Raw genomic sequence first — 23,779 nt, forward strand, 5'->3', positions numbered from 1 at the left:
AGGTCCCTAGGCTACTGAAAATGATCAATCAGCTAGAATGTTTAGAAAAATTTGATCAGTTCACCAAGTACTACTAGTAGTACTAGAACCGGGCGAGATGTAATGTTTTCGGAGGCGTGTGTTTGTTTGTTTGTTCGTTTATTTATTGGTTCGTTTGTTAGCAGGCAAAAACTGCCTTACCAATTTTCATGAAACAAATGCAGCAATACCAAAATGTCCTACTCACATGCATGTGTGCACACACAGCGCCACAAAATGTATTCATGGGTGGAGGTCTATGCTCTCCGTTGCCTCTCAGCAAGAAGTTCCTGGGTTCGATACCTGCATGGGCTATCTACCGCGCCTTTCTGTGTGGAGTTTGCATGTTCTCCCTGTGCTCACTCCTCCACATAGATCCCCAATATGAAAAACATGCCCCTGTTCCTGACCAGGACTTGGAATGAGCACTTGGATCATGGGCACCACTGATGAGGCTGCCCATTTCTCCTGGCTGACCCTGGATGAAAGAAATGCAGTGGATAAATTCCACCGGCGACTGCTAATGCATGTGATTGTGTCTTGTGTGTCCTGTGTCGCCGCTCACCCACACGTGTGTGCAATTGTCGTGTGGCTAATAAACGACCTTCAAGGTCCAGTAATTACATTATAGGTAAAAAAGCTAGCTAGAGTAGCTAACGTTACTTTATCCTAGCTCTGTACACAAGCTGTCTAATTGAGCTAACTCTCGGCTAACAGAAAGCATTTAATACAATTTAAACACTTTTGTGAATGTTGAATATAACCCAACATTTGTCTGGGGCCATTCGCTTTGCATTTTTAGATCCGGTCTAAGGTGGGTCTAGGGCGAGGTTGTATCCACCGGATAGTTTTGGAGTAGGCGGAATCTAGATAGGATCTGAATCTGATAGTGAATGGAAACCAAGGGTGAGTTCAGCTCTGATAAAACACTGCAAAACATTTATTGAAACGGAAACGGTGGTGCATTGAACACCCTGTGTGTTACGCAAGCATTGCACCTACAGTATGGCAGCTGAGAAGAGAAGGCCAGTGTGGGGGATCAAATATTGACATTGCCGTTGTCTAACTCAAATATAGATTTTTTGGAATGAGTTGCGTGGTGATTTTCTTTCCTGCTTCCCTGTGAACTTTTGCGCACAACAGACATGGATCTGTCTGTGCTTTAGCAGTCTATAAAGACTTCTTGTCAGCCGAGTTTCCTTACCAGATCATGCTCCTCCGAAATGTTCTAAGGCCTACTATACAGGCAGGTGAGCATGGCACAATCAAAGCCTGTACAAACCCTGCTCATTCACAACTAATAAAGACATACTGTATTTGAGGAGCACAATGTCGCAAATCTGGGTTATCAACCCTTTAATATTGAGTGCCAACGCACACAGTCTAGATTTAAAGAGTGTTACTGCACAGAAGAATGCCAGGAGACATACTAATATAAAACAATACAACATATGTAGAAAGCAGCTCCTGAAAGCAATAGCCTCTACTACCTGCAGGATAATGTTGTTGTTTTTTGGTATTTATGGCATTTTATACAGAAGGTTATGTTGTATGAACCATTCCGCTCCGGGTGAACTTTTCAAATGATAGCCTATAAGACTAATGTTCTACAAAGCTGCAAATTTCTCAATGATGCCTGTTGCTAATCTAAAAATAAACATTTTTTGAAAAGCATGAAGTGAACGCGTTGTATCGAATATCCTATAATTACTTTAGATAGGACTGTGGGAGGGGCTCCATGGTTCGACCCTGCGGGAAGCCCCGCAAAATTGTGCAACGTCACTGGATACGGCAGTTTATTTATCAGTCTGTTGATTGGTTAACACCTCTGACACACCCACCAAATGAGAGAAAACCGACCTCAAAGCCTGTTTCACTCCGTTTCAAGGAAGGATCTCGTTCAACCTGGAAACCATAGCAAAATGTTGCACACCGTTTTCAGATTGAACTCACCCCAGGCTCTCCTTCCAGCATTATGGACCAAAAGGGGACAGTTTATCCTGTAGGCCCTAATGTTAGCTGTTAGCTACTGTATACAATGTTTGAATGGGGAGACATCTACATATAGCTAAATATATAATCACACAGCTCATTATAAAATTGTCCAAATTAACCACAAAAAAGATATTGAACACTGCTGTGTCCTCAACCCAATTCAATCCTTACTGCCATCACTATATTTGATTGTGTCGTATTGGGGTAGTTTGAACATTTTCTTTTCAAGTAATTTTTGTCAGCTTTAGGCTTCAAAGGTCAATTTATTTTACACAAGGTTTCTCACCTTTTCACTGATTCTGCGCAGTTGTTTGTAAAGCAGCAAATAATGTATCAATTAAAGGATATGAAAGCACTATTCTCTGACTAAATCATTCCTTAATTCCTAAATCACTCAGTGCAGCAACCTAAACAAACAAATCAAGGCAATGAATGAAAGAGATGATGGCCATTCTGGAACTGAAATTAATCCAGGATTGTTTTCTTGGGATTGGGATTGCGTTTATTACATCAATTAAAAAAAAAAAAAAGTTTAATTTTTAACAGGCAAAAAGTCGGTCATCCACGTTGATGTGACACAGGACCTCTCAGACCAACATGGCAGCCAGCAGTAGAAAGTCTGTTCTGTTCGTGTGCCTGGGTAAGAAATGATCATTTACACCAAACACAGCCTCTGTTGAGATATGAATTCAGATATGTGGATGTATTTTGATAAGCATGCAACCAGAAACACTGGCTGCTAGCTATAACAAGCAGAAAGCTATAGGCTTTCATTAATGAATGACTAATTAGGCGGCTGCTAGCTCACATAATAGACTATGCTAGTCTAGCTAACTGACGTTAGCTACACTTAGGTAGCAAATCTATAGAAAAGCAGTAGCCTGGTATCTAATTAAGATGATTCTGACCGCATAGCCTGCACTATATTGTGCTTTGTGAACATTTGCAACGTGGGTATTACGTTTCTTATGGCGCGTTCCAGGCAACTCGTAACTCGTGTTTTTCCAACCTTCTACATGTGAAAATGCACTGGAAAGGCAGTGAAACCCGTAACTTCCCACCCGTGAACTCGTACAGATCGATGTACTCCCAGTTGGCTTTCTGACGTCAGCCCTCTAAGCAAGATGGCAGCCCACATGGGTATGGCGACAAAGATAACTTTAGGGCAACGTAAAGTACATGTGTACGTTGTAATCAAAATAATACAAACGATTATGCACTACAATCTGCTATGTGTATGTAATGATGCCCAAGTATGTTGACGACACGAGATAGCTAGTGCTAGCTAGCTAACGATAAGGTAAACCTGAACTTGACCATGCAAATGGCGAAATGTCGATGATGTCAACAAATACAATTATGTAACGTTTAGCTTGCCAGCTCTGACTGCCAGATCTCAAGCTTTTGCCATATTGGCTTGTTTACATTTCTCCAGAATTCCACACACTCAGACAGTTTGCCTGGAACGCTATGAAGGCGTGAGTCGTGACTTGAAGTCGTAACTTAGGAGCTCAAAATCCTATCTGCGGCATTAGTCTACAGTTACATTACCAGACAGCCATGGCTAGCAAACAGCCTCGACGCAAGAGTTGCTGCAGTTTTCCAAACCATAATTTGCAGTGCTTGAGAGACCTTTGCTCAGTCAGTGCTTTGGATACATTTGCCCATAGACGAGTTAAATGCAGCAATGTAATGATTTAATATGAACCACAAGTAGTCCGTGCCAGAGAAAATCTTGGTATATCTAACTTTCATTAATGCTCTCGCATGATCCACATTTTTTTAATACTGAATACGAAATGGAACAGTAAATGGATGCAGCTGCATATTGAATTGTACTTCATGGTGTACAGTAGTACCATATTGAAATAAATGCATTCTTGTATAAACAATGGCCAATTATTCTAGAATAGCTTTCCAGCATAAACAACACATTGCCTGCGAAAAAGCCATGCAAACATTGGAATGTTGTTCATTATAACTAGTGTTTACTATTCTACCACACTGTTTGGGAATGGATCCTAACAAATTAGGTCTAAATGGTTTATATCATTTTAGATTATATGGTTTATATCATTTTAGATTAAATGGTTTGATTTCATTTGTCATTCTTATTTACAGGGAACATCTGTAGATCCCCCATTGCTGAAGCTGTCTTCAGGAAGATGGCTACAGACAGTGGTGCTGTAGATGATGTGAGAGCTTCATCAGTCATAGTGTACTTTTACACTCAGCACGACCACAATGTTTTCTACAAGAGGGAGTCATTTGTCTATTTTTATTTTAGGCCTTGTCCACACGTACACTGGTATTTTTGAAACTGGGGTTTTTCCTCCTTCATTCTTCAAGAAATCACCATCCACATGAAAACACAAAGGCATGCTGCTTGCCATAGGCTGTCGCTGGCTCATTCTGTTCGATGGCGCCATGGTAATCAGGCTGTAACAAACACACATCAAATAGGCTGCTTGCTGTCACATTCACTTTCGGACTTCTGCTCCAAACCAACTTTGATTTTTAGCCCTTTATTCGCCTGGAGAAAATACAAGAGGAGCAGCATTTTGGTAACCGAGAGCTGCAGAGTTGTGTGGTTGAGTCCACAGGGTTCTCATTACGGCATTTTATGTAAACAGGAGGTCACAGCGACGTAAAAATAAACACAAAACTCTGTTTTTCTTGTCCACACGACAATACTGAAAGTGGAGTTTTTAAGAATGTTCACCATGGACGGAGTTTTAAAAAAAGTCTAGTTTCATTGACCTAGAACGTTGTTTGTGTGTGAACAGAAAGCCAAACCACATAGAAAAAGCCCAGTTTCAAAAATACCTGTGTTCGTGGGGACAGAATCTAATGTTTATCACTTTTTTTTTTTTTTACTGACTAGAAAGTCCATAGTGTAAGATGTGTTTATTTATTGAACTTTCTTGATCACTATCTAAAAGGTGTGCCCCCTAGTGCACATCCCCATACATGCACATACCTAGACTTTGTAAGTGTTGATTTTACGTCATACTTTTACATGTCCTCTTGAACAGTAATGCTGAATCAAGGTAATTTACGAGGAAGCACTGATTCAAAAGTTCACCCAGTTTATGCATGTTCTTAAATGGAGTTCCCCCTAATGTAAAAAATAAGAAGAAGCATACTACAGTTTATTTCCTTACCACTTAAACCCTTATGGAAAGTGTATGAATACATATTTTGCTTTGTTGCTATTGTTTTTCCCCTCTACTGTTCTGCGTAGTGGAGTATAGATAGTGGTGCCACCTCCAGCTACGAGATAGGCAACCCTCCAGACCACCGTGGGCAGGCCTGCATGAAGAGGCATGGGGTGCCCATGAGGCATGTAGCCAGGCAGGTATGGACCCCGCACACCTTCTGGTAGAGCTAGCCATTAGCCCTTGTGTTCTCTGTTGTTGCAGTGGGTCATAGACAGTGGCGCCACGTCTGACTGGAACACAGGCAGCTATCCAGACGGCCGTAGTCTGGCCTGCCTAAGGAAGCATGACATTGAGACCAGCCACTTGGCCCGACAGGTATAATGGAGCAGCCTAGGGTCCTCGCTCTGTGTGTTTGTGTGTGTGCATGTGCCTGCGTGTGTTCATACAGTTAGTCCTGTTCTGTATTTTTCTGATCCTCCTTTTTCCTCCCATCCATTTGTCATGCAACAGCCTCTCAGCTGTCAGTCTCACATTCTAGAAATCCCAGCTGTCAGTCTAACATTCTAGAACTCACAGCCGTCAGTCTCACATTCTAGAACTCACAGCCGCCAGTCTCACATTCTAGAACTCCCAGCCGCCAGTCTCACATTCTAGAACTCCCAGCCGTCAGTCTCACATTCTAGAACTCCCAGCCGCCAGTCTCACATTCTAGAACTCCCAGCCGTCAGTCTCAGATTCTAGAACTCCCAGCCGTCAGTCTCACATTCTAGAACTCACAGCCGCCAGTCTCACATTCTAGAACTCACAGCCGTCAGTCTCACATTCTAGAACTCCCAGCCGCCAGTCTCACATTCTAGAACTCCCAGCCGTCAGTCCCACATTCTAGAACTCCCAGCCGTCAGTCTCAGATTCTAGAACTCCCAGCCGTCAGTCTCACATTCTAGAAGTCTGTAGTAACCTTCAAGGGGGTTCAAATTGGGTTCTTAACATGAGATAGCCACAGGAGAAGACAAATATTGTATGTGTTTGTGCGTGCGTGTGTTTTGTTTGTGTGTTTATGTTTTGATGGGAAATGCAAACCCAACTTAAAACTTTGGCAATATAAACTTTGACAATATAAAGCACGCAAGAAAAATACCTACAGTGTATATGTAATATAAGTTTATGTTTATTTGTATGCTGTTACTATTAGATTCCTTTTAGATTTAATTGCTTTGGATCTCTCTCTCTCTCTCTCTCTCTCTCTCCTCTCTCTCTCTCCCCCCCCCCTCCCTCTCATATTCTTTACTGCCCTCTTGTACTTCACCACCATATGGTTCACCATTCCCCGACCTGAAAAACCCTTTAAAATATATTACAGGGGCCCTCTCTCTTTGGAGACATGGCTGCTGAGTAAGATCAGCCTATTGCTCAACACCCTCCACATACTTGCAGATGTGCAGCTTTGATCCCTTCCAGAACCCTGCATATAGAGGGATAGCGGGATGGAGGGGGGGGGGGGGGGAGCACTGTTGCACTTACACACACATCCTCAAAGTTCAGTTCTCTAACATTTTCTCTTTTTCCCTTTCCTCTTCCTTTCTTTTCTCTCTCTTTCTCACTTTTCTTCTCTCTCTCTCTCTCTCTCACACACACACACACACACACACACACACACAAACAGTGCTTGCCTCTCTTTCTTTTCATCGCTCTCTCTTTCTCTCTGGAATTTGTCTCCGAGTTTGGAATGGGTGTAATCTCCATAAATGTCTTTGACTCATCCATCAACTGGGAGAAGTCTTCATTGCTAGAACAGTATAACTCATTTACCTATCACCAGTTATCTCAAACATTGTGTTCTATCTCTAAGAAAGATTACATTTACCTGACACAACATCACCTATAACACTTTAGCTAAACAGAAGGCACCAGTCAATGTTATCTTGATAACTAGTTGGCTTGATGTCAAGAAAGTAGAGTTGGCTATCCAATCATATGCTGTTTGCACTCCACTAGTATATTATGTTAAAAGTAGCCATAACATAAATGTTCCTTTTGGTAAATTTTGGAGCTCCCATTCACAATCAGGTGTGTAAAAGGTTCTAAAATTCTCCAGCTATTGTCCGGTTGTGTGTTTGTTCCTCATTTGTTCAAAAGCAAGTTTCTTGCTTTCAGGGTCCTATAGTGCCTGCTCGGCACGGGTCAAAATGGCTGATATGTATAGATTTAGCCTTGTTACCTTAGCGCAATTTACTATTTGTATACTTACAATACACATTAATACCAAGTTCATGCTGCCGCTAGCTAGTTTAGCTACTTATGGTGTGTTCCATTTGTATCGGAGCTTGGGATTTGGTGCCCAGGAGTGTCACATCCCAGTTGAATGTGTTCCAGAAACAAAACGCGAAAACACCACTTTGGCCCCATCTTAGTAGTTCTAGGCAAGCTAGCCTAGAACTACTTAGCCATTGTTAGCAATAGTAGTTGTCACTGATAGACAGTATTGTGTGTACGACTGATTTAATGAGACACAAATAATACAAAAGCGCTAATAAACAGTCTTATTACAGCTTTCACTTATTGTTGATATGCAGAGAAGCCATCATGATTGACGTCAGCAGCTGACATTGATGAAGTTGGGTAGATTTTTTATCCCAAGTAAAATGGTGGAAATCCTGAGTTCAGGTGACTTATTTGATGACGAGTTTGACGTCGAACCCGGGAATCCTGACGTTTCTGATACAAATGGAACGCAGCATTATCTACCATTAAGCTAGCTAAGACTCCAGTTCCATCTCCTCGTTTACGACTTTAACAGGTTTATATAACCCCAGATGGCAGAATCATCTGTAATTGGTTGCATTGTTAACTAGCTAACGTTTAATATATTGTCTGATGTATATTTCCCCAGATAGCCTGTGTAGTAGTGGGTGTCAAGTAGCTTTTGATGTATCTAATGGGCTGGACATGATTTGGTGACCTAGCTGGCAACCGCAACAGACATCGGGTTGATATAACGCTTAGCTAAATGTTTTCAGATAAACCAATATCAAACTTTAGCTAGTGAACCTATTCATGAAAATACCTATTCCTACCAAATTAATATGATATCTAGCCTATATCATGTCTGCTTTGTTACCCAGGTTTCCCCACATAGCAAATACACACTGTTTAATTGGCGCTAGCTAGCTTAACTACTTTAGCTACTAGCTTAGCTACCATTAGCTAAAGCAGCTTTCTTGAGAACCACTCTTGGTCCTAGTGCCCATGTAAGAAACATGCTGAAATGAGCAGATTTTTTCCATCTTTCTTCAGAACAGCTGATCCAAACAACTTCACATGCAACGCATGCATGTTCTTGGGTCTTGAGCAACACACCTGCCACATATCAGCTTCTTACAGTGGCCGTCCGGCCGGTTGTCCGGTTGTCATCCAGATACAGACGCACATAGAGATTTGTGGCTTTATTGTATGACAATGTTCTGTGTTTGTCCTCCGTAGGTCACTAAGGACGACTTTTCAAACTTCCACTACATTCTCTGCATGGATGAAAGCAATTTGAGGTACATACTGTATATATTTTGATGCAACATTTGATTTGTGTGTGTGTTCTCCTTGTGCGCACGTGAATGTGTTCAGTCTGCTAGTATCACTTAAGAGGGTAGAGGAGACCCATTTTGCAACATCTGCCTGGACTCTCTACAGTACTGTTCTCTGTGCCATGACATCACAAGACCCATTCTGGGCTGCCATTCAAAATGATTTACTGCTCAATTTAAGAGAATGAAGTGTGCAAATGAACGTGACTGCAGTAAATACTTATCCCTGACCCATACTGCTTATATCACACACACACACACACACACACACCATGGTCCCTCACTCAGACAGCCCAGCTTATGCACAGAGCAGAGGGTGGTCATGGGATACAGAGACAGATCACAGTGCAATAAAACTACAATAGTAATGGTGATTGTCAGATCCAAAGTCAACATTTAGCCTTTAAGAAACATTTCCATGGCTGTCATCCATTCAGAGTGTTTGATAACATGGCAAAGTGTTGGGTCTGCATGGAAAATGTTTTGAGTTCTTTGGAAGGGTACATTGGTCAGGTAATTTGTTTTTGTGGTGACTGCATTGAAATACATAGGTGTTGTCTCCACACACTACCCACCTACGCACCTCGAGCTCTACACAATACGGTGGGTAAAGTCTGCCTTTAACAAGCTAGTCCTTACAGTACATCCTTAAGATCTTTCCAGGGGCAGAGGGAGGGAGGTTTTTTGCTACTTTGAACATCATTTTGCGATCACATGCCATTACAGATCTGGGCAGTAAGCAGCTTATTGAGTTCTTGGGATGCCTCCTCTTTGCTCTCTGGGGTAACTTTTTTTCCTTCTTTCTTCAGAGGAAAAGAGAGAGTCTGTCAAAAAGATTATCAAACTGCTGTTAACAAATTATTAGAGCTCATCATCGCTAATTAGGAGGATTTGACGGGTCTGGGCTTAGTCTGTATCCTGTTCCAAGTTTCCTGTTTTGAGTCTCAAACTTTATTGGAGGCTTGGCACCTATACCCATAATGTGGGGGAGTCCCAGTGCTGCTCCTGGTCAACAGCTGGATCCCATCTATAGATCATTAAACCTACGTAACTATAATGAATGACCTGGCAACAGCCAAGGTTACTCTTGCTGTTGTCAGCAACTCCTGATTCCTATTGGCATATCACTCCTGTCACCACTGTCACCGCTGTAACGTTACCTCATGTGGTGATTGCTTTAAATGCCTGCTGCCAGGCAAACATCATCCAGGTGAGTGCTGCTACAATACCCAGGATGAGGCGTCCACTCCACCACTACACTACAGCCCTTCGCCGTCAGGGGGAATGGTTCATCTGAGACGGATGAAAGCCGCTCCAATGCAGGCGTTGGGTCGCGTTCAATGGCAGCGTCCCAACGTCAACAATCGCAGAGTTTAAATTCTCGATTACTGGCACAAAAAATATTTAAAATGTAAGGCAATCCATGTGTAAGAGAACACATCATTATCACATAATAGCGATATTCAACTTGTTCTAGAGAAAGAAATTGTGTTCTCTTTGGAAAGTTTTCTCTTTATGACGACAAAGTTCTGGCATGATTTGTTGATCTCCTTCCTATACTGTCCCACACCCTACCTGTAGCCTACTGTAGCTCTCCCCCAGATAAAGTTCTTGTTATCAGTGCTCTTGTGTCAAATGACAATAAAGTAAACTGGAACTCTAAATAACACGCTCTGTGGAGCAGGTAGAACGTAAAGACGCAACGCTGTGCATCAGGAAAAACGGGTATATAACATGGCATATTAATACAATGTATACAGTAAATATTATGTTTTTTCTCTTTTCTGCACAGTGATCTGAATAGGAAGGCAAAGTCTGTGAAGAACGGCTCAGCCAAGATTGAGCTCCTGGGGTCATACGACCCGGACAAACAGCTAATCATCCAAGACCCTTATTATGTAAGTCTCCAGCTCTCACTTTTACATTTACACACACTTGCCCCTTATAGGAAGCTAACATTACTTAAAGGTGCAGTCACCGATGTGTCCTCTGATTTCAAATCAGCTCGAAATAAAGCCATTGATACTTTAGTACTCCACTAAAGGCAAAATGAAATCAATAGAAGCTGGGCTTTCTACATGTCGTGTAGAAACAATCATGTTGAAACGTGGCATTTTTGACGCCTCCTGTTCTTAACCAGCCTAACTCACATTTGAAAAGGCCAAGGCATACATTATGCAATTAAACCATAATTTTGGTCTCTGAAGGGAAGTATGGAGCTCCTGTTTAAACGAGCCCTGAGTCTACACTTTCTGTGAGTCTCCTGCTCTCTCGACCCGTGTCGGTTTATCATCCCAGGACGTGTTTAATGGCTTACTGAGCTCCTTGTGAAAGTGCTTCCGCTGCTCTCGGAAGTCCTGCCAAATTGCTGGGAAGTGGAGCCCGGTGGGTTTGCAGAATAAATTGGATTTCTACATGGATGTGATGATTGAGGAGGACGGCTAGTAAACGCGCGGGGGTGTTACTGCGATACTGGGGCATTAGCGGCGCCAGCCAGTAGCGTAATTTGCATAGGGTGCGTGGGTTCTGCAAACCCAAGGGCCCCTAGAGGATATATTGCGGCGGGGGAAAAAGGCAGGCGGGTTGAGTTGAACGATTGAAGCACATGAAAGCAGGGGGGTATTCCAGAAAGAGGGTTTAGTGCAAATCCTGAGTTCGCTAGGCCTCAAATAAGGGAACGCCTGGGTTTTCCATTCCAGGAAGGCAGTTAAGTCAAACTCGAGAAAGCAGGGCAAGTCAAACCTGTTCCAGGAAGAGAGTTCACTGACAGCGTGGGTCAGTTACCATGGTAACTCACTCTGGGAACCAAACCAGCAGGTTTACTCTAAAAACCCAGACTGTCTCCCCGTCTCTCCCTACCAGATGAGGAAGCGCATTACTTCGTGAAGTTTTAAATGCATGCATGTTTCACCGGGAGAGGATTGTATGTCCTATCATTCCCCGAGGATTATCTAATAACGTTACAGTTTTTCCGCAAACCCCAGTATGTATCTACTAAATAACATTTTCCGGCCTGAAATCGCTATTATTAGACTACACAATTCACATCGTGGCCGTGCTCTTACATCAGAGCAAATTATGTGGGCTGCCCTGCGTTTCTGCAAACGGGAGTTTTTTTTATATATCATTGGCAAAGCAGTACACATTGGGAAAGCTACTGTGTGTAGAGCCATAACTTAGGAAAGTGTCCCTTGCTCTGGACACACCTCTGACCATGAAGGAGGAATTCCACAGAATTCGCCTTATTCACTTCAGCTGCCATATTGGTCGCATGGGAGTGAATGCAGCTGACGGCCAACTATGGCTCATTCACCTCCATGTTTTTCCAAACGCGAAAACAACGGCAGTGAAAAACAATTAGAGTCTGGTAATGATGAGTTTGTAACCCCGATAGTGTATTCAGCCTGTTATTTTGACTATTTTGGTTCTTGAAGTGGTGTTTTTACAGCAAACTTTTAACATTGAAGTCAACGGGGACTTCCGCATCCGCACTCCCAATTACGTCAGACTGACCTGAGGTGAATAAGGCGAATAGCAGGTGACTATGTTGAAAGCCTTCAGTTGAAGTTAATGAAGATATTTTACATAATACTCTGGTAATGCTGCAACCTCATTGTGCCTACTGTAAATGAGTGAACAGGAAGTCGTTCCACAGCTTTAATGTGCAGGTCATCGGTGCAGGTAGCCTACATTGACTAGGCTACTGTCTGAAAATTACAAACACTATTCATTCATATACTGTATACAATATAGCCTACCTGACAACTGATTGTAGGGCTTATAGGCTACTGTACATAGACTACACGCACCTCCACACAAAATTTCACGCACAGTGATGACGAGGACCTTCTTTATATCAGATCTATCTCACTATTCCCATAAGCGGTGCACAGGCAGAGCGCACTTTCAGTCATCTTAAATTAATTAAAACATATCTGCGGTCTTCAATGAGTGAGAATCGTCTCTCAAATCTGGCAATGCGTTTTATTGAGAGAGAAATGACTGAGAGGGTGGACTTCAGCAATGTAGGCCTTATTGAGACATTTGCGAGGATGAAGAAAAGAACACAGTTATGATAGTCTACACATTCCAACAGTAGCCTACTTTTAAATATTTTTAGTCTTTTTTCATGTGTTAAACCTTTTTTTTTGAGTATCCTACATTGGATTATTAGGCTTATAGCCTTGACCATGACATGTTGCCTCTGAGCGAATTGAGTGAAAATAACGTATAGCCTATTGAGCCTAGTGATTTGTCTCACATTAGTATGGCTGTACTATTTGTTGTGGAGTTCTGGAAGTGCTGTGTCATGTTTAGTCTGGTCTGGTCTTTATAATAAAGAACACATCTTTTGTTGTCCTCGTTCTTATGTAAATAAGTTTATATAGCTCCAGTATATCACAGCTATATGTTTCAGCTGGTACAAATTAAGATAAATTCAATAGGCTATTTTAATGAATATATTATTAGAAACATATTTTTGATTGACAGACAGGCTAGGGGTAGCCTGGTATGACCATCCCAATCTAGTGAGCTCACTGCTTTGCTCCGCAATATCGGTCTGGCCTTCGCCCCATAGAGAGCGATTATGTGGGCGGGGGTACTTGCCTTGACAGACAAACACCTTCAGCCAATCAGCGTTCAGCAAACTTTTGCCAAATCCAGTCGGAAGAAAGGCAAAAACATATTTTCCCCCAAGAAACTCCGCTAGTGCATACTCTTGTTTTTGTTTAAGTGTTGTGATTTTGTCTATTTCTGCAATAACTGCACTTATAGCTGCGTTTATTCTTCTAACGTTAACGTTGCCACTCGTTGCTTCGGGAGCCACCATGTTTGTTAAGCGAGCGGCAGGAACACGAACCAATCGGGCTGCTTTCCACTGTTGGGCGGGACAGCAGTTAAAACACAGTCCCTGATTGGCCCGGTATGGTCTGGATTTTGGCATAATCGCTCTGGAGTAGGCGAAGGCCAGACCGTTCTGCGTTAGTGAAACAGAATGTGAGCTCGCGAGAACGGGATGGTCGTACCAGGCTAGGCTAGGGGCCCCTTTGAGGTGAAAAAAAACCATGGGAATAAAAGTGAATCTACGCCCCTGGCGCCAGCTAATTGTGATTGGGGGAGCTATGGGGGACTGGTTTGTTTTCTAGCAGGTGCTAATGAGTTTTGACGCAAACAATAACAAATAATACTACATAAAAACGAGATTCAATGATCCCAGGCTAATAGGCTACATAATTGAAATGCACGTAACACAAGCACAATTAATTCCATGAATTTAGAATGAACAAATCAAGTACATACAAAAAGTTAACAATCCAAATCATAGTCACCACAGAAAGTATCTATGGATTTACAAAATTCTGTAGCTGTGAGCAAAAGTGACTGAAGCACTGGCTAGAGTTGAATATGGTAATGTGGGGCCATCTTGCATTACCACGGAAACAGGAATACACCACCCTGTTAGCTACAGTAGCAGATGCCTGCCTGCAGCAGCCAGTGTAGAGGGTGCAGCTAATGCCCTCACTCGAGAGGGACAGTCTTAATGCCCAAACACTGCGACAAGACTGATTTCTGGGCTTGTGCTAGTGACATTTAAAACTGCAACAGAAAAGTAACTGACTATCCTACAATAACATATCATAGAGAGTTTACCTTCATTTTTTCAGCTTTTTATGTGCATATTTAGTTACATAAAGACTAACGTCTAAAGACGTTTCTAAAGATCATATTACAGAGGCATGTGACAACCATAACAAGCCCTCGCTCTATGTAAACACAACTAGCGATTCATAAAGACAGATTGATGAAAACAACCGTTTTGCGGCAGAAAATAGATTTTTTAGAAGCTGCATTCTCAGTGCCCCGTCCGCCGCCATTACATGGATATACTTGGCTCGGGCTGGATTTTAAATTTCTTCTACAGGCCTCCGAATTACACCAAAGTTCTCGGTATGTCAAACGTCTTATAATATGCTGTAAATAAGGTCCAGGTTGTCAAAGACGAACATTCTCCTTTAAAACTTAAAATATTAATGCTGCTCATTCAGACGGTTTCAAAAAGAAAACATTCGCTCACAAAACAAATTGTAACTACAGTAATGTTTCAGAAGAGATTTCCTGATTGGCTAAGAGAGTTAGCTACAGGCTGCATTGTGGAGTCGCTGGACAAAAAAATTGTCTATCGTGTCGCAAATAAGTTTTCTTTCTGTAGGCTACTCTTACAAAAAATAACCCATCCCCCTCCTCCAAATCTGCTGAACTCACACACACAGGCTAAATGCTGATGGTATGATTGACCTACGAAAATATGAATAAGTGATCTAGACCTGCATATCAACAGACTCCAGTCATAGAAGAATGAGGTGCCTGTTGTGATTTGCAGAGAAGCGGTCACTCACTTCACTGACGTCCAATTCTGTTGTAAAATGGTAAATGGACTGCACTTATATAGCACTTTTCCACCTTAGCGGCACTCAAAGCACTTTACAATGGCCTCTCATTCACCCATTCACACACACATTCACACACCAATGGCGGTAGCTGCCATGCAAGGCACTAATCTGCTCATTGGGAGCAATTTGGGGTTAGGTGTCTTGCTCAAGGACACTTTGACATGTGGACAGTCAGCTGGGATTCGAACCACTGACCCTTCGATCATTGAATGACCCGCTCTACCAACTGAGCTACAGCCGCCCCACCAGGTCCTTCTGGAAGTGATCTCCAGCACACCCAGGTTGCTGTTCGAGCGTCTCCACTTGTTCCATCCTCAGTCTTTAACCGGCATAAGCAAGAAAAGCTCCTCTCACACACAGTTGGCGTGACAGGCAGTGTAATGGAGATGGACACAAGTCCTTATATGGCCTCGTTAGCACCAGCATGTCATGAGTGGTGTTGACTATATTCCCATTTTGTTTCTTTTTCTTTTTCATTTCAATATACCGCTTTGCCTGGTGAAGGTCAGCAGAGAGGCTTTACTCCTTTACCCCATACTTTTTAGCTGCTGGTGCTCCTCTCAGAATGTGACAGCTATCAGACCAAAAACATCTGTTCACTAACCACTAGATTGATTTCTAATTCGGACCAATCGGAAAAAACTGTGGTTGCAAGAGTCGTCTGGAGTTTCCAATCACTCTCTTGACCCTGTTTGGCTGTTCACCATGAACTCCTGCAGGTGGCAAGGCTGTGCTTTTCTCCTCACCTGTCATCATCATCGGGTCGTCCACAGACGGACCTCCCATCTTTGTCTCCAGTTATCCTGATCCTCCATACACCTGGCGATCTCATCGGAGGACTCCTGCATCCATCTTAATTATGTCCCCAAGTGTTTTGGTAGGACGTCCTCACGACCTGCATCCACACCATGGAGATGGCTCCCACAACACCAGCTTGCTGGCTGGAAGCTCACAGCGTCTGTAGCAGTGCCCAGCCAGCCTCATTCTCCTTGCTGCTATTTTCCCTCTCACCCTTGGCCTCTCTCCATACAGATCATGCTCATGCCGTTTAGAGCTCTCCATGTGAGCGCCTTCCTCACTTTGAGGTCCTGCTCCGTTGAGTCGACCCAAGAGCCCAGGTACTTGAAGTCCTCAACCTCCTTCAAAGCAGTACCTTCAGCTGTCATTAGGGGCAGATGTTCTGGGGTATTATAGGTGATGACCTCAGATTTCTTGGCGTTCAGTCCAAGACTTGGCACATTCTTTTTCCAGTCTGGACAGGAGCTTTTGTGCTTGCCTCACGTGGTTAGATATCAGGCAGATGTCGTCGGCGTAGTCCAGGTCTGTTAGGACTACAGCAGGATACCTTCTCCACCTCCTAGGTGTTATAGTGAAACTATAACAGGGGGTCCCCTTGTAGCTCTCCTGCCAAAAGTCAAAAGTGATATTGAGGGCTAGTGAGCAGGGTGGGGGGATACAGGGATACTGAGGGCTAGTGAGCAGGGTGGGGGGGTACAGGGATACTGAGGGCTAGTTAGCAGGGTGGGGGGGTACAGGGATACTGAGGGCTAGTGAGCAGGTTGGGGGGGGTACAGGGATACTGAGGGCTAGTTAGCAGGGTGGGGGGGTACAGGGATACTGAGGGCTAGTGAGCAGGTTGGGGGGGGTACAGGGATACTGAGGGCTAGTGAGCAGGTTGGGGGGGGGGTACAGGGATACTGAGGGCTAGTGAGCAGGTTGGGGGGGGGGGTACAGGGATACTGAGGCCTAGTGAGCAGGGTGGGGGGGTACAGGGATACTGAGGGCTAATGAGCAGGTTGGGGGGGGGTACAGGGATACTGAGGGCTAGTGAGCAGGGTGGGGGGGTACAGGGATACTGAGGGCTAGTGAGCAGGTTGGGGGGGGGGTACAGGGATACTGAGGGCTAGTGAGCAGGTTGGGGGGGTACAGGGATACTGAGGGCTAGTGAGCAGGTTGGGGGGGGGGGTACAGGGATACTGAGGCCTAGTGAGCAGGGTGGGGGGGTACAGGGATACTGAGGGCTAATGAGCAGGGTGTGGGGGGTACAGGGATACTGAGGGCTAATGAGCAGGGTGGGTGGGTACAGGGATATTGGGGGCTAATGAGCAGGGTTAGGGCGGGCAGTGGGAGGGTTTGTATGACTGAAGTTGTTAAAAGAAAAAGGGAGAGTAAATGAATCAGGGAAATGTTTCAGGAATGTGTCGGCGCAGGAAATCAGGCAATCTGCATGTTTGGTTTCTGGAGCTCTCGATGAAGACTATAAATCATATCCCCCCATATCCCCCCATCCAGTTTTCTTGTAGTTTGAAATGGAGCAAAATTAATAATTTTCTTGTGGGGTCTGAAGTTAAGATATGCATGTTGCAGATAACCTTGATTGACCTAATGTCATGCGTGTACGTAACTGTGGCGTTGTATTAAAGTTTTCTAAGTAGAATCCATGCTAGCAATAGGACAGAGAAGTATTAATGTTAATGGATGGGAAGAAGGGGTTGAGGTTGACAACAAAATCCTATTTGTCTGTCCCTCTTTTTTTATTTTGCGTTCCTCTTAGCCTTAACTCTAGCTGTGCGTGTGTGCATGCATTGCGTGTGTGTGTGTGCGCGCGCACATGTTCATACATGTGATTCTGTGTGTGTGTGTGTTTCTCGGTCAGAAGAAGCGTATCTGTGTAAATAAACATTTGGGAGTCTTAACAACATTAGGCTATGGACCGCCTCCAGTGGTCACAGCACATGCAGAGTAGAATGGCCAAGGAGCAGAGCCAGGCAGCTCATGTGTGTCACGATGAATGGAGACATGTTCCTCAGGCTATCTGTGAAGACGATGACAGGCTCACAGGAAGGACCATCTGAGTGGAGTGTGGTGGAAACAGGATCCACTGTATCACCAAATCCTTGGCACAGGCCTTATATATGTATTGTTCTGTTTTTCTGTTTCTTATATTTTTCTGGCAAGGAAGAGACCTCAGACAGACCTCTGCCCCTGAATGCATTTTGTGGCCCTATGCATGCCAAAATTCCACTGAGTTTCATGAAAAGCAGTCTGTTAGTTTTGAGTAATCCTAGTCCAAAAAAATGAATGAAGGTGAATGGCCGGCCAGGGCCGTGTTAAGGCAGCTTGTGGACCCGCCCTGTGATTCGGATCCACTCCAGACTTTAATGGTTTGTTAGTTGACCCATGCTACAGCCCTCCACCGAGTTTCATGAAAATCAGTTTGTTCGTTTTAGCGTAAACCTGGTCTAAAAAAATTATAGAGATGAATGGCCGTGTTTGGGCGACTTGTGGACCATTTGGACCACTTGTGGAACATGATTCGGATCCACTTGAAAGTTGGCCCATGCTACACCCTTCCACCGAGTTTCATGAAAAAGAGTCAGGTAGTTTTCAGGTAATCCTGCTAACAAATAAACACACAAACAAACTTAAAGCAGCCCAACATAGGATGTGGTATTTTTGTGATTTGGCGCCCCCGACAGGTTCACTTTTGCACAACCGTCGTAAAATTTTCAGTACAGCTGCACGCCTGCATTAGTGAAACCAGTCCCCAAACACCCACATGAGACAACAGAAAACAGTTGATAGCTGGAATAAAAGGGCCTAGTTAGTATATATTTCTACAACGGGGAGTTTGGATACTTGATTCTGATTGGCTACAGAGTATTTTACCACGGCTGCGACCGCATAACAATTAGTATTAATGCGCCGTCAATCTCATTGACGAGGCCATTGATAAAATCAAGCGGTAGGCTATGTTTTGTGTAGCAACCACTCGCAGCAACCTCGCCTTTTTCGTATCCTATTACAATAACGCACTCATCAATTCGACTCCAACACTTCCACACCCCTACCAGCAAAAACGAGTGCTCTGGAGAACTGTTTTAATAACTGCACCATGGCTGGAAATATTCAAATAAACGTGAACCACCCGAATTATGCCTTATGGCTTATGTGAACAAGGCCAACCCAAATAGGCGAGATGGCCTATGATGCCTGGCAACCATTTAAAGGACAATGCTCGTTTTTGACAACCTGGACCTTATTTACGACATATTATAAGACGTTTGACTCACCGAGATCACTTTGGTGTAGTTCGGAGGCATGTAGAAGAAATGTAAAATCCAGCGCGAGCCAGTATATGCATGTAATGGCGGTGGTGGGGGCACCGAGAATGCAGTTTCTAAAAATCTATTTTCTGCCGCGAAACGGTTGTTTTCATCAATCTGTCAGTCTTTATGAATCGCTAGTTGTGCTTACATAGAGTGTAGGCCTGTTGTGGTTTTTCACATGCCTCTGTAATATGATCTTTAGAAACATCTTTAGACACGAAATAGCTTCCTCACTTGCTCCAGCACGCATGCGCACAGCAACGATTGCACGCTTGTGTCCGTTGGTGTTCTGACATCAAATTCGCCACAAAGTATGAATCCTGTAGGGTTTTATTGATCATTTTATGAAATCCATTGACTTGTATTGAAGCGACCGTTGTAGATGTGTAGATCAATCCGCAGAGGGGATTCAGGGAGCGGAACTACTTACGGTAGCTATTGTTATTGTTTATGTTGCTAGGCTACCTAGTTTGCGTAAGTTTACACAGGTATGTGCTGCTACTAAATAGTTCTATGCTAAATATTTAAAAAAGCCTTTCCAGATGAACTAGAATCTTAATTTATGGCGAATTATATGTCAGAACGCCAACTAACACCTCGGTGAGTTTCTTGTCTTTGAAATTGAGTTTAACATGTTTTTTGAATGATTTTTCACAGTGCCCACCCACATCTATTGTATGACCAAAACGGTGGTAGAGCAATTATCAGACTTTCTCAAAAGTGCTAATTTTGTCAACGTTTTCATCTGAACCATTGTATATGATCATAAGTAACCTTAAAACAGAGCTAAACATGCATTTTCCCTTAACTACTCCTTTAAATCTTTATTGAAAGTTCCACAATTGCAAAAACACATGCTTAAGAACACATTTCAATCAAAATCCCACAGAAAACTTACACCGCATCAAACAAGCATGTAACAAAAAGGAAAGGAAAGTCAAGCAAAGCTTGATGGAGATGAAATCACTCTAACTTTCCTCCCTTTATATGCATTTATCATGATTTCAATTACCCCACTTTGCTCATGGGTCTCAAATGCCATTATTTCCCTTGTATAATAATCCCTTGCCTGCAAGTATCTAAAATGGTCTCCTCCCTCCAAATCAAATCGATCTTTTAGACATTGAAAACTCTGCATCACCCCTTTTTCTACCATTGTACATATTGCTGTAATGCCCCTACGCTCGCATCTCTTAAAATTGTGGTAATTCTTCCCCGGCTGAAATCTACTATCTTTAGGTTAACCATCTCAAAATTCTTATTTCCTTACTACCAGGTACCAAATACAAGTGCCTGAATGTGATAACCCTCCCCCTTAATTTCGATATCTTTCCATTTGGCCACGCAGTCAGCATTACACCAACATGCCACTGCTTAAAGTATATTTTAAAGTATATTTTATATGAAGGTTAAAGCATATTTAAGCTACTTTTGGCATTTGAGGTTGGTCTCTCAAGTCTCAAAGGTGTATATTCACGTTGAGTATCGAAAACTAAATCAAAAACTCTGAACTAAATCTTCGGCCCTAGACAGACCAAGTAATTGTTTCTCGAAGGGGAAATGGTTTCATTATTTGTTTACATTCCTGACTGCGACCATTTGGTGTTCAGTGTTTCCCACAGGATTTTGGGCAGCTATGGGGGGTGGACCTCGGACCCTCTAGGGAATTTTTAACATTGTTAATTTAAATGCATCAATTTGGCACACTTTGAGAGCAAAATCAAGAAGCCATAGCAATTTAATCATTGGACCACATTTGGTTATGAAAGGGGATGGAAAAGAAGTAGTCATACACAAATCATGGTAAACGAGACAGGACTTTAATAAATAATAATCAATATTAAATAACATCCAGTGTCGTGCCCAGTCTTTTTCAATTAAAATACAGGTAACACCCTGACAACTCAATGTGCCAAAGACCACATTTCCATCTACTGTACAAAAGGCTATTTAATGCAACATACTGCGGACATTAGCCCTTCAAAATGTCAGTTCTGAAAAAGAAAAATCTGGGAGAAAATGTGCCAGTGGAAGCTGAAATGACTGCAGTTGCTAAAAAGAGTCAGCTGACCATCATCTAATAGAGATCCCTCAGATGGCAACCATGCAGTCTGAACGAGGCTTCCCCTCTGACACTAACAGCTGTCACACACCAGGGCAGAGGGCCTGGACATCTTACTGGATATCTCCCACTCTCTCTCCCTCCTTCCTACCATCTAATGAGCCTCTGACACTAACAGAGTGTGAGTGTGTGTGTGTGAGAGAGAGAGAGAGAGAGAGAGAGAGAGAGTGTGTGTGTGTGAGAGAGAGAATGATGAGTGAGGGAGCTACCTGCCCTGCTGCCTCTACCTGCCCTCCTGCCATCTGAGAGTCAGAGTCAAGTCCCTCTCTCTGTGTCCCTTTCTGAGAGACTGCTGGCTGCTGGTTTAGGCTGCTGGCTGGAGAGGAGGCTCTCCTGCCTGAGATTCAGAGTCAGTCCCTCTCTCTCTCTGTCCCTCTCCCGCCACTGGCTCTGCTGGCTGTGGCTGCTGGCTGGAGAGGAGTCTCTCCTGTTGTAAATAAACATTTCACTGTTAGTTAATCCACTTTATTTTTTGACAAAAGTGTATGAATAATAATTATTCATAGGCAATATGTTTGGCTATTGACTTGGCATCTATTGCTACGTTATCCTAGCTAGCAAGCCAACGTTACCTCAGGCTCCGCAGCAGTTTCTTCATCTGCTTCTACTCTCACTTTCTTCTTGAAGAATGTATATATTGGTCTGGTACTCATGACCTGAAAGTCAAGAGTACAAACATATTAGCTAAGCTTAAGACAGTCCCGTTTTTCAATGACATTGGCCTGACTAACGTTACATGCAAACCTATATAGCTAACGTTAGCTAGTGCTAGCCTAACTTTAGCTAGGTAACGCTGCTGGTAGCTAATTAACAGTCTAGCTTGCTAGCTGGAAAATTTGCGTTACATAGACTGGAAAATGAACATTGCAGCATAGCCCAAATTATGTTTGGACAAGTAGACAACTACAGTGGATATTCAATATGGATTGTATTGTATATATTGCAAGTAGCTAATGTTAACTTACCTCAAACATCCATATCTCAACTCCGTGTGGAATTCCAGCGTGAATCAATGCAGCTGTGTGCAATACACACTTCCAACAAGTGTGATTGGCACGCGACCTATTTCAATCCACGCGATTTGCGGGGGAGGGGGAGTAGCCCAGCAGAGTACCATGAATACAGCGCAAAACACAACAGCGTTTGAGTTTTGTTATTTATTTATGAGAAGTAAAAACTTTTGATAACCTACATTTTGCAGCTATGGCAGGACAAATTCATCCATGGCGGGCCGCCATAGATGAATTAACGTATGGGAAACACTGGTCTTTAATGGGTTTTTATAAACTGAATCAGAGAGCAAGCTGTAGAAACACCTGTACTCTACAAGATTGGGAAACGTGGGTAGCTAACCCGTTGCGTTGCTCGAAGAAGTCCAGAAACCACAATTCATTTTGATTTAAGGAAGCTATATTTTAGATATGGAGATAGGGATTTTTGTAGTTTTAGGGTTTGTGAATGCACATAATAAATTAAATGTTTTTTTTTTATTACCAAGGGGAGTGATGAAGACTTTGAAAAGGTGTATGAACAGTGTGTGAAATGCTGCAAAGCCTTTTTGGAATCCAGATCCTAACAACGCTCAAGCTCTGACTGATGAAGATATATACTCAAGTATATATACTAAAGACTTCCACAAAATCCAACTGAATTTAGGCTAGGTAAATTATCTAAAAGCTATTGAATAAACATGAATTATGTTTCAAAGGCTGTAATAACATTATGCTTTGACTAGATGACACCAGTTGACAACAGTTGTCCATATTTGATTAGCATTTATATCAATTTACCACTGTAACATCTGCATAGCAATGTGTAATAAATGTAAAACATTTATGTAAATGTTTTTTTGAGTTTGCTGACTGTACATTTTTGTGACGAAAAACAATAAAAGATTCAACATGGAGATTCATTTTTGTAATTTTTTTGTGCAATATAGTTTGTCAAAACGCCTTTTAGCCAATAAACATTTGGCTTAAGGATGGAATTGCTTGACTGGAGATTTGGGCATTAAAGGGTTAACTTCTTTGTGATCTATCCTAATGGCACTGGCACCAGCTCCCCATTAGCTATGAAACAGAAGTATTCTTAGTACGGTAGCCTATATACACCGAGTCCACTGTATTAGGTACACCTGTCAAAGTTGCTTAGATCATGCACCTTGCCCATTTCCGTGTTTGGTCGAACAACAACTAAACCTCTTCACCATATCTGCATGCTTTATATATTAACTTGCAGCCACATGATTTGCTGTTTGGAGGACCAGGCTGTTAACGTCAACTTGTAGATGTGACTAATAAAAGTGGAAATTTAGTGTATAAACTGCATTCCTTTCTCTAACACT

At 42.8% G+C, this 23,779-nt stretch overlaps 1 protein-coding gene across 5 annotated transcripts; it reads left to right on the forward strand.

Moving 5' to 3' along the window:
• Positions 1 to 2,598: 2,598 nt before the first annotated feature.
• Positions 2,599 to 23,341, forward strand: acp1 (acid phosphatase 1; the record flags this gene model as incomplete). Of its 5 annotated transcripts, none has more annotated exons than XM_084454182.1 (7): positions 2,611 to 2,653; positions 3,051 to 3,153; positions 4,135 to 4,208; positions 5,258 to 5,371; positions 8,655 to 8,716; positions 10,545 to 10,650; positions 22,934 to 23,341. In XM_084454182.1, the coding sequence occupies 6 exons, from the start codon at positions 3,138 to 3,140 to the stop codon at positions 23,009 to 23,011; spliced, it is 450 nt and encodes a 149-aa protein (XP_084310308.1). In that variant the 3' UTR covers positions 23,012 to 23,341. The 5 variants fall into 5 exon arrangements, with proteins under 5 accessions (XP_084310309.1, XP_084310308.1, XP_084310306.1 ...); XM_084454180.1 differs by lacking the exon at positions 5,258 to 5,371 and adding an exon at positions 5,436 to 5,549; XM_084454181.1 differs by lacking the exon at positions 5,258 to 5,371 and adding an exon at positions 5,436 to 5,549 and having other exon boundaries at positions 2,613 to 2,653; positions 3,055 to 3,153.
• Positions 23,342 to 23,779: the final 438 nt, after the last annotated feature.

Source organism: Borostomias antarcticus, assembly GCF_949987555.1.
Source record: "Borostomias antarcticus genome assembly, chromosome: 19".
Lineage (NCBI taxonomy): Eukaryota > Metazoa > Chordata > Actinopteri > Stomiiformes > Stomiidae > Borostomias > Borostomias antarcticus.